The sequence below is a fragment of the Akebia trifoliata genome, chromosome 6 (assembly GCF_017979445.1).
Source record: "Akebia trifoliata isolate Shusen 1 chromosome 6, ASM1797944v1, whole genome shotgun sequence".
Lineage (NCBI taxonomy): Eukaryota > Viridiplantae > Streptophyta > Magnoliopsida > Ranunculales > Lardizabalaceae > Akebia > Akebia trifoliata.
In genome coordinates this window covers 8756584-8768704 of record NC_141380.1, presented here as the reverse complement: position 1 = coordinate 8768704, position 12121 = coordinate 8756584, and the positions used below count along the sequence as shown (strand labels likewise).

Genomic DNA, 12121 nt, shown 5'->3' with positions numbered 1-12121 from the left:
ATTGAATTATATTAGAAGAAGATCCAACACATGCATTATTTCATTGGACAGTAAGTCATTCTCCTATTCCTCGTTTTAAAATAATAAGATAAAATACAATAATATTGTTAATCAAGGATAATAACATTGTGTTTGAAATCAATAACAAAATTATAATGTATTAAGTATAAAATAATTGAATTGCATAGCAGACATAGATTGAAAATAAAATTCGAAAAAGAATATAAAAGGGTATTAGTTGTGAACTCTTAATTATTAATGTTATGAGATTTGAAGTGTATGATACGCAAAATAAAATATGCACGTAGTTCAAATAAATCATAAATATTATACGTGTACAAAATAGGCTCAAACATTTATTCAATGCTAACATGCAACAAAAGTATACGATATTAAAAGATGAGATAAATATCAATTTTATTCTAACAAATTCACTATTGAAAAATATAAACAGTGTCATACAACTTCTATGGAAGGTATTCCAATTCCATACAAGTTAGAAAATCCTCCACAACGAGAAGAAATTTTTTTACCGCCAATGACTTGATATCGATTTAGTCGTCTGATGGTTAATAAAAGGAAAATCGACGTTCAAGATGTGTGATCATTACATTCTAGCTGTTGTGAGAATACTGAATACAATTGATCAATATGTAGAAATTCAATTTGAAAATAATTATAATTTTTTTTTTAAATTTTTTCATGTTTATGTGTTTAATTTTGTATATCTATAAAGTGTTATCATATAATATCTAAGTTTGAAAATAGTGGATTGATTCACAAGAGCCTAAGGATGTAGTTGTTAGATTGTGCAATAAACCTCGTAAACAAGTCTTGTCTATCTTTATTTTAATTATTTTATTTAATTAAATAAGTGACTTTTAGTAAAAAAATTTCACCAAAGTGACAAATATTTAAAAAGAGTAGGGATCTATAACTGTGTCCCATACTTAACCATGGTCAGGTGGCACCTCATTTTATGTCACATTGCATTTTATGCGCCAAATCCAATTATGTAGAATGATTAAGTGAGAAGTTGGTGGGCTACATTCCACCTTATCATTATCTTTACCACGTACTAATTTTTTTGAGATATATTTTTTTCAAGTTTAATCTTAATTACATGGCATTTACCTCACAAAAAATGGCAAGATGCCTAAAGTTTGAAATTTTGATTTTTAGTTAGACCCATTTTTGATATTTAGGTCCATTTATGGGCTCAAGATTTAAAAAAATATACCATGTGACCTAGATATTCTATTCTTAGTATCAATATTAACCAAGTGACTTAAATGCATTCATCATCAACCTCTAATTGAAAATCATTGATTTTTCTCAAATAAAAATCCTTCATTTTCTTAAAAGAAAATCTGTCATTTTTAAGTTATTAATCTTTATGGTACATTCCTTTTAGCTTATTTAATCGTGTCTACAATATATTATAGAAATTTATGACATTCTATACTAAAAATTGAGCTAATCCTTTTGAATCGATCAAGTTATCCAACAAATGAATAATAAATTAATTTTTTTTATAACAAAATGTTATTTGATACTTAAAGATTGAAAAAGATAAAAAGTTAAGATTGAGGGGTAAAAATGTCATGTAGATATACAAATAGTAAATCATAATAACAAATATAACATAATAAATATCTAACAACGACAGTGCTTGCTTCGACTACAATCACCCTTCAATAATTCTTGACCCATTTTTTAGGCACATTTCTTTCTAGATTACGCCTAAGTAAAACAATACCCAAATCCTCAGTAGATTGAGGCTAAGATGACTCAGTAGGGCAACATGATGAGTGCATATCATAATGGGGAGTTTATAGAATTTGTGGGTATTATATGTGATATTCATATGTAGGCTGATATAGCTCTATACGGAAAAATTGTGAGTGCATATCATAATGAGGATTTTGTGGGTATTGCATGTGATGTCTATGTGATGATCCAACTATATGTGAAATATAATAAGGGGACCCAACAAAGATGAAGAATAACCTACGCCGAGATTTGCTTATACCATATGCTCATCATAGCCAACATGCATTGGAATATAATCACCCTGCCTAACCTGTACATGACTAGTCTCATAATCCTCATGCTCTCCAATCTCATCATTTGGTTGTTCATAATCCTCCTACACAAGTTTAGGCTTGGGCTCAAGCTCACGTCAACAATGTCGACATTGTGAAACTCTATAAATTAGTTGACTTGATTTAGGTATTTGAAGAGGCAACAGTGATAGCAATATCAAAGTCGCGACAACAACTTTCAACTGATCTATGACTTGTCCATGAACATCCATTTCACATGAGACTTAGTGAAGATCACTTCGACAACAACTTTCAACTGATCTATGACTTGTCCATGAACATCCATAAATTGACGAGGTGATCTTCTTCCAAATGAGACTTAGTGATTATATCATCCATTTAGATCTCCATCTCTTTATGAATCAGGCCATAAAAGAGAACGATCATGTCTCACAGATAAGTTGTCCGACGTTTTTTAGACCGAATGGCATAGTCGTGTAATGAAATGTGCCCAAGGGTGTGTTGAATACGATATTTTCTTAATCTTTCTCCACTATTTTGATTTGATTATAATCAGATAATAAAATTATTCATAAACGAGAACATGTCATATCCAACTATATTATCGACAAGCGTATTAATATGCAAAAGTGAGAAATCATCCTTAAGACTAATTTTATTCAAATCTCTATAAATGAAAAAAAAATATTTATTTTTTCATTATCTCTCTTCAAAAATAAAATTATAATGATATTTATAAAAGAAAAAAGAACAAACAAAAACTAATTCCATTCTAATTGCATATTTATTATAAATAGTAAAATCTTATTTACATTTTATTTAGATTAAAAATTTTAAGTATGTCAAAACTCTTTTTTATCAAAATTTCTGAATTATCAACAAATTAGAATTATTCCTGATCAAAGGTTTTGTAAATAAAAAAAATCTAACTTTAACTCTTATTTTAGAGAGGTAATGTTGAAATATTTTCGTAAATTACTCTCATTCCAATATTTTGAATCTTCTTTTCAATATTTTTAAAATCGTCGAATTTTAAGTGCGTATGACAAAATTCTGCCCAAATTAATATATGTTATGTAATAAGATGCTCTTGAAACCGCGGCGAACGTTATTTGTCGCAGATCGGGGTAGGTTGCATTATTTAATGACACCAGTATCTCACTTTCAAATTTAATTTGTCACGGATCGGGGTGTCATAAATGCTTTCATCAGTATCTGTCTTTCATGTCAGAAATATCGCCCCACAATATTTACTCCATCACGATTCTCTGTAAAATGGGACAAAAACGTAGAATATGTGGAGTGAATTAGCGCCAGCTACAGCAGCATAAACATGTGGACGGCCTTTGCTTTTTTAAAACGACAAAAACTAAAATAACATGCGACCATCTCCCTTCGTTATTTTGATTTCGAAAATCAAATCACATTGTCAGACATGTGAAACAAGAGACAAGAGACCTAACTGTTGGATTTTTTTTCGTTTTTTTAATCTCAATTCCCCTTGTTATAATTAATGACTTCCCATCCCACGTGATACGTTACATGATTTGCTGAGGGAGTGGTTGTCATGCCAGGGTTTATTATAAAGAAAAGTTAGACGAAATGGTATACCAAAAAAAAATAATAATAATAAATAAATAAATAAAGATCTCAAACCATTATTTAAGTTCAAACAGATCAAAGAATCACCATCTACAGTAATAGAGATCAATTGAATTAAGAATTTCTCAAGACGAAAGAAAAATGACAGTTGTAGGAGAGATGGATTACGAAGGTCTAGTTGATCTCAAACCATCAGCTGCATCATCTAACTTAAGAATCCCCATCATTGATTTATTGGATTTGAATTCATCAAATCCATGATCACAAATCGTTGATAAAATAAAAGAAGCATGCCGCACATGGGGAATCTTCCAAGTAATCAACCACGACATCCCCCTATAAGTAATGGAGGAAACGATCGAGGCCGTCCGTTCATTCCATGAGCAACTAATAGAGATGAAGAAGGAATCTGTGATAGATGGAAAAGTTGTACTCCTTAGCAATAATGTTTGTATGAAAATCTCTGTACATCTCAGATTATTAATTGAAAATCTTGTATTTTTCACGATTTATTAGATATTAGAAATGTATATTCTGGATATCTATCAAGAAGGATGTAAAGGATCGAACTAGAGAGCTCTACCATCGTCGCTCTGATACACCATCTTAAAATAATAAACTCTAGATGAAAAGAAAGAGAGAATACGAGTTCTCTATTCCACACGTGCTAGATGCAAAATTACAGAAATAATAAAAATGGGGCTTATATATATGCGCAAAACAAAAAAGAAAATAAAGACTAAAAAACCCCTCTAAAATTATCTATATATATATATATATATATATATATATATATATATATATATATATATATATATATATTATATAACATCATGTTCAGGTTGGGTTGGATTTCTTGAATCATCAACTCGAATTGAGATCAAGTTGGGATATTCTAACATAGGCTCAACTCATCTTCTGCATACCTCGGCCCAAGCTCTGCCTTTGATTGTGTTGAGCCTGAGTTGAGTTCAAGACAGTCCACCTCCAAAATTTTGACGATTTTTTTATTGTGAAAATTTTCTCAATTTATCCAAATTAATTAACCGATTTGAACCCCCACCCAATAATTGATGAACCCGAACGTTGTTACCATGTAATTGGTATGAGTCATTAATTAAGAGTTATGCACCTTTTTCATTTTGCTAAACCTCTAATTATAGATCTCGCTAAAAAACATTGTTCAATCTGATTACAAGTTTCGTTCACGAATTAATTTCTTTAATTTGTTGTGAAAGATTTGGAATTATATTATTTTGTTTAACACCTTTCATGCTTGGTTAAAAAGCATGGATACAAACACTGCCACCAAAGAGGGTCAAGCCGATGCGAGGCGTGCCTAGTGAACAGTGCTACTGAAGGATCAAAATTATTTTGAAATCAATAATTAATTAGTCATGTGTAGGGGTGTTAATGGGTGAGTTCCTAAGAAACATAGAACCATAACCACCATATTTATTTCAATTTTCAATCTGGTTTCAAAATAAATGGAACCAGAACCACTAATAAACATGAGTATCCATCGGTTTTGGTTTTCAAGAATCGAATGTGGAAAAAAATATTTCAAATTATTATTAAAAAAATTGCTTTTCAAAAAATTAACATACTAACTACAATTATTAACTTAGTTATAATTTATTATATTAAAGATACAAATTAAATATTTTTTTCAAAAATAAAAATTTATCTTAGTTAAAATTAATAAATTATAAATGATATAACTATTTTGAAGCTCCAATTGATAATTTATATAAAAAATTGAAGACTTTTACATAACATGCATTAATTTTGATATAAGAGAATTCCTTAAATCAGCTATAGTATGAAAATAAATGACAAAATAAATCGTTTCTGGGTATTTACGGTTGCGGGTACCCATTGGATAGAACCTAATGGATCTGTTTCTTATCAGTTCCTTTCCATTTTAGACCTAGCTCTAATCAGTACCAATAAAAAGGAAACTAGAACTAGGGTTTTTGATTCTGATTCTAGTTCGATTCCGGTTAAATGGGTTACCAATGACACACCTAGCTATATGCACAACATTTAATAAATAAAAAATGATAAAAAAAATTAAAATAAAATAAAAGCTTACAGATCATGCTAACAATAAAGAAATATTTGCATCTTTTATCTAGAAGTAAAATCATTATTTTCCATTACGAAGGATCACTTAACTAAGTGGTAAGACCTTGTGAAAGTTTTTCCCAAGCTCCTAGTTTCAAACCCCTTGAACCCATTCTTATACTTACATGCTAACTGTTAACCACTAACCCCACCAAGGAAAAAAAAAACAAAAAAATTACTTCGTTGTCCATGTTAAATAAATAAAGAAAGGTCTCAAACCGACCAACATCTACATTTATAGAGATCTATTGAACTAAGGTTCCATGTATAAATAAAAAAGAGTTAAAAAATAAAATAAAATAAAAGCTTGCGGATCACGCAAACAATAAAAAAAGATGTGCATCTCGTTTCTAAAGTAAAACCAAATAATTAACATAAAAAATTACTTCCTTTGCCATTTTAAATAAAGAAAGAAAGGTTTCAACCTACCACCATTTATACGTTATAGAGATCTCTTGAACTAAGACTTTGTATATAAAAAACAGTAATAATAAATAAAGTTTGTGCACCTCGTATTTCAAAGTGAAACCATTATTTTCCTCTTGAACACTCAAATTATTTTAACATAAAAAATTACTTCGTTTGCCATGTGACATAAAGAAAGGTCTCAAACCTACCCCCATCTACACTTACAGAGATCTATTGAACTAAAACTTCGTATGGAGGCACTAAAAAGTAGAAGAAAAATGGCTGTTGTTGGAGAGATGGATTATGATCAGATGAAGGAAGTCAAGGAATTTGAAGAGTCAAAGATGGGAGTTAAAGGTCTAGTTGATTCCGGCATCACCTCCATTCCACGATTCTTCCATCACCCACTCGAAAACACATTTGATCTCAAACCATCAGCTGCATCTTCTAATTTAAGAGCCCCCATCATTGATCTATCTGGTTTGAATTCATCAAATCGACGGTCACAAATCATCTATGAAGTAAAAGAAGCATGCCGCATGTGGGGATTCTTTCAAGTAATCAACCATGGAATACCCATGAAAGTAATGGAGGAAACGATCGAGGCCGTCCGTTTGTTCCATGAGCAACCAACGGAGATGAAGAAAAAGCATTATGGGAGGGATGGGAAAGTTTCATTCTACAGCAATGCGAATCTGTTTTACTCTAAAGCAGCCAACTGGTATGACACTCTAAGATTGTTTTTAACTAATTTAGAATGGGAAAGCGTTCCCATGGTGTGCAAGAAAGAGTTGGAGGTGTGGGGAGAGCAAATGAAGAGACTAGGTGAGAACCTAATGGAGGTGTTGTGTGAAGGATTGGGTGTGAGTGCAGGGAGATTGAAGGAGCTTTCGTGTTTGGATCCAAGAGCAATGTCGTGCCACTACTACCCCTATTGTCCTCAGCCTGATAAGACGCTAGGGCTCAATAGCCACACAGACAAACTCGTATTGACACTGTTGTTGAGGAGTAACAGCAATGAGAGTGGGCTGCAGGTGAAGCATGGTGGAATTTGGGTGGAGCACCAACCAATCCATGGTGCCATCACAGTTAATGTGGGAGATATCCTTCAGGTATGTTGTAATTATTTAGAGTCGTGATAATCTGACTTACCCACATGGCAAATTCAATAGACACCCCTGACGTGACACGTTTGGGAATGGTAGATCTGCTCTCCTTCGGATAAGAAATACAATTTTTATGGGGGAGTGTAGTTCAGTATCCCGAGCAGAGCAGATCTACGATTCCCAAACATGTCATGTCAGGGGTGTCGATTGAGTATGCCAAGTGGGTAAGTTAGATCATCACGGTTCAATTATTTATTTGAGTAATGATAAAATGATCATCACGGAGCACCAACCAATCCATGGTGCCATCACAGTTAATTTGGGAGACATCCTTCATGTATGTTGTAATTATTTAGAGTTGTGATAATCTGACTTACACACATGGCATATTCAATCAACACCCCTGACGTGACACGTTTGGAATGGTAGATCTGCTCTCCTCTAGATACGGAACTACACTTTTTATGGGGGAGTGTAGTTTAGTATCCCGAGGAGCTACGATTCCCAAACATGTCATGTCGATTGAGTATGCCAAGTGGGTAAGTTAGATCATCACAGTTCAATTATTTATTTGAGTAATGATAAAATGATCATCACGAAGCACCAACCAATCCATGGTGCCATCACAGTTAATGTGGGAGACATCCTTCGGGTATGTTGTAATTATTTAGAATCGTGATAATCTGACTTACACACATGGCATATTCAATTGACACCCCCTGACATAACAAATTTGGAAATGGTAGATCTGTTCTCCTTTGGATACGGAACTATACTTTTTATGGGGAAGTGTAGTTCAGTATCTCGAGAGAGCAGATCTACGATTCCCAAACATGTCACGTTAGGGGTGTCGATTGAGTGCCACATGGGTAAGTTAGATCATCACGATTCAATTATTTATTTGTGTAATGATAAAATGACCCCCCCCCTCCACATGACATACTCAATTGACTCTCCTGACGAGACATGTGTGAGAATCGTAGATTTGTACTCCTTGGGATACACAACTGCACATCCCATAAAAAGTGCAGTTGTGTATCCTGAGGAGTACATATCTACGATTCTAGCACATTTCATGTTAGGGGGAGTCGATTGAGTATGCTATGTTATGGAGTCATATTATCACAATTCTATTTATTTTTAAAGATAGTGTAATGACTTTGTAACTCAACCTACCAGGGTAACTCAACTTAGGAGTTCTTCTGTCTTCCTCATAACTATAGGTATATATATCCGATTCTGATATCCGCTCCAAATTCGAGTAGAGTAGGATATGAAAATTGTTTAAAACTCATAAACAATTGGATACATGTATTCGGGTGAGGTATTTATGTAAACATAACCAACTTTTGACGAATTTACGATTCCGGCGCACCGTTCATTTTAATTACCAAAATGTGAATGGTAATAATGTTGGTGGTTGGTAACTATGTTGGTGACAGTTTCGCAGGTTTAAAGTGACAATCTCGGAGGTTTCCAATGACTATCTTGTAGCTTTCACTACTTTTAGCGAGATTGTCACTATAGAAACCAGCGAGATTGTCACTTTGTGGGGGAAAAAAAGAGTTGGTCACTTTAAACCTGAGATCTCGTAACTTGAAAAGCCTGTGATTTCCAACATTCACGTTTTAGTAGTTAAAATGAATAGTTAGCCGGAATTGTAAATTTGTCAAATTCAGCTCACGAAATGATAACTTACCCTATTCGGATATAGAATCGGAGACAGATAAATGCTTCACCTTATCCACACCAGACCCGTTGCCAGTCCTAGTTGAGGCTCATGAAAGTAAATTTATTAAAAATTAACTTGTATTAATTTTATTCACTCGTTGGAGTCAACTTACTAGTCATTTAGTTTACTCGTGTAGACAAACATCTGAGTGGTGTTAGGTTTTCGAATTATAAAACAGAGTCCTAGATTGATTAATGACTGATGAGTCACTCTGTTCAACAGTTGAACCATCTATTCCCTAAAATAGTCGATTTTATTATACTTGAACCCATTTTGTTTAAAAATTCAATCATAATCTATGAGACTACCTGTTACATATTTTAATTATGGTTACACAAATGTGTACTTGGTTTAGTTAATGTTTTAATTTCAAGAGATGAGTAATATTTTACTATGGAGGCGTGGCCATCAGCAACTTTTCACTTTAGTGTAAGAATAATGATGAATGAATGCAAGCAGTTTTTGGTACGCGGTTGAGGTGGCATGGGCACAGAGCCACAGATCGTTTTTATGTGTATCCCGAAGAGAAAAAGATCTATGGTTCTGTGCCCTTGCCAAGTCAGCCACATACCTAAAACCGCACGTGCATTCATCATGACTCCATCGATAAAGGTGCATCTTATAAACATTAACGAATAGCTTATGTGTAGGGTTAATTTAATGACAAGAGAGATAGTGATTAGCAGTCAAAGCCAAGGCAAGTCAATTTGGCTGAGACCATTTAGATTCTTAAATTAAATTTTCTTAAGATTCATAAAATTGAACTTCTTACATATATTTTCATTCTTCATTTGTTTTTAATAGATATTGTCAAATGATGAGTATAAGAGTGTAGAGCATCGGGTGGTGGCAACTCGTTCTCAGGATCCGAATATTTCAGTATCTGTTTTCTTCGGTCCAAGCAAAATTGGAGACACAGATTACTATGGACCTTTACCAGAGCTGTTGTCGTCAGACAAACCAGCACTGTATCGAAAATTTACCATCCCAGAGGTTTACAAAGAAACAGAAACCAAAGAAGCAGGTAAAAAAGTTTTGACAAATTTATTTAAATTGGAAGATACCGCAAAAGAGGCTGCCTGACATTTAGTATTTGTTAGAAATTAAAATGTTTTTTTGAATAAGTCTTAAGAATTAGTCGTCCACTATGTAGTTGTTTATTGACTCGGCAGTCACTATTATTAATGTCTGGGGTATGTTTTTTATATCTTTAGTATGAATTGGATTGTTCTTGGCAATATTTGATTTCCTAAATTCTGCGTTCGGTAGTTGTTAATTAATGAAGTTTGGCTACGATCACGGTTAGTATCTATTGACACTTGTTTGATCATTTGGGGGGCAACAATATGCTTTAAAAGCAAGGGAAACACTATGTTTTAGGAAGTGATAACCAAAAAGTAGATAAGAGTATATATATACACATATCACACCATATTCTGACTATTTTCACTCTCAGTATTTTCACTCTTACAATTCTCTTATGATATTTCATAATTCAATATAAATCGATGATGTCTTTAAAAGTAATTATTTGTCGTTACGAAGATTACATTGAAAGTATCATGTATATTAGTGAAAATATGCGATTTTTATCGACTTCATCATAAATTATGTATTCGAAGTTACAAGTTCTTATTCTTTCGATTGACAATATCCAACTACAATTTTTATCAAGGAACTTGGGAATATATATATATATATATATATATATATATATATATATATATATATATATATATATATATATATTAAATAGTAATTCAAATTTCTAAGATATAATTATTTCTATGATACCACTTGAAAATATTGGAACGTATCATTCAAATTATAGTCAAAGTGGCTTAGCTCATCGAATCAACATCTAAATATCGATATCGATCATAACGTTACATACAATTCAATTGAACCCAATGTTGTAATACAAAATGATTCCTACAATGATGTAGATACATTTGTTAATAATAATTTGAGTTCATCGTTCAATGATGATGAAAATATATTCAACATTTATATTCATAAAATTTTCAGTAAGATAGTTGAATTAAAAGAAAAAATTAATTTCTTTGACTATTACAAATAATCTTTTTTATTAGGTTTAACACAACTCACACATGTACAGGTAGAATGGTTTTATGACCTCATCCTCAAACTAGTGGTAATTGGATAAATGATACAATTTTAGCTTGTTTAAGGAATAATTAATTTTATTCTTTCCAATTCATAGTAGTTGACATTAGAGGTGAATATAATGTATATATCACATGTATAAAAATTAAAAATTAAGAGAAAAAATCAATCGTGAAATACATAGTTATGAAATTGTGGCATATAAAAATTTGAATATTTTTGACAAATTTGAAAAGTTTTTACTTTTTATTTTTAAAATTAGTACAAATAGTCATTTTCAACATATTTATTATTTTTTTAAAGCTTGCATAAATGTTTTTAAAGTTGAATGTTTACTTATTATAGAATTACATGTTACATTCTTAAAAGATAAATATTAAGACATAATATTTGTGACGATTGTTCACGATCCAAATTATGATATTTTTCATTTGCGTATTCAATAGTTGAATAAAAAAATAAAGATACTTCAGAATGAATTTTAATTTTTTTTTGAAATGTCACATAGACTTTATGATTTTAATAAAGTTTCATTTATTTCAGATAACAAAAAGGAATTATATTTTTAGTTGATAAATATGTTCCTTCATCATTTATTTATTTATTTTTTTTTTGTATTTAATATTGTAAGCAAATTTAAAAGAATTTATAAATCAGATTTATTTTGTAATTTTTTAGAAAATATGATTAAAACTTACATTGAAATTGATTGTAAAACAAAATTAGAACTAATTAAAAGAGAAAATATTGAAATTTATAATTGAATTATATTAGAAGATGATCCAACATGTACATTATTTCATTGGACAGTAAGTCATTCTCCTATTCCTCGTTTTAGAATAATAAGATAAAATGCAAATAAAATTTTTAATCAAGAATAGTTACATTGCGTATGAAACCAATACCAAAATTATAATGTATTAAGTATAAAATAATTGAATTACATAGCAGAC

At 31.5% G+C, this 12121-nt stretch overlaps 1 protein-coding gene across 1 annotated transcript; it reads left to right on the top strand.

Annotated features, from left to right (window-relative positions):
- Positions 1-6297: 6297 nt before the first annotated feature.
- LOC147400096 (1-aminocyclopropane-1-carboxylate oxidase homolog 12-like) lies at positions 6298-10301 on the top strand. Its single transcript, XM_086445708.1, has 2 exons — positions 6298-7315; positions 9846-10301. The coding sequence occupies exons 1-2, from the start codon at positions 6455-6457 to the stop codon at positions 10122-10124; spliced, it is 1140 nt and encodes a 379-aa protein (XP_086301834.1). The 5' UTR covers positions 6298-6454; the 3' UTR covers positions 10125-10301.
- The last annotated feature ends 1820 nt before the right edge of the window (positions 10302-12121 follow it).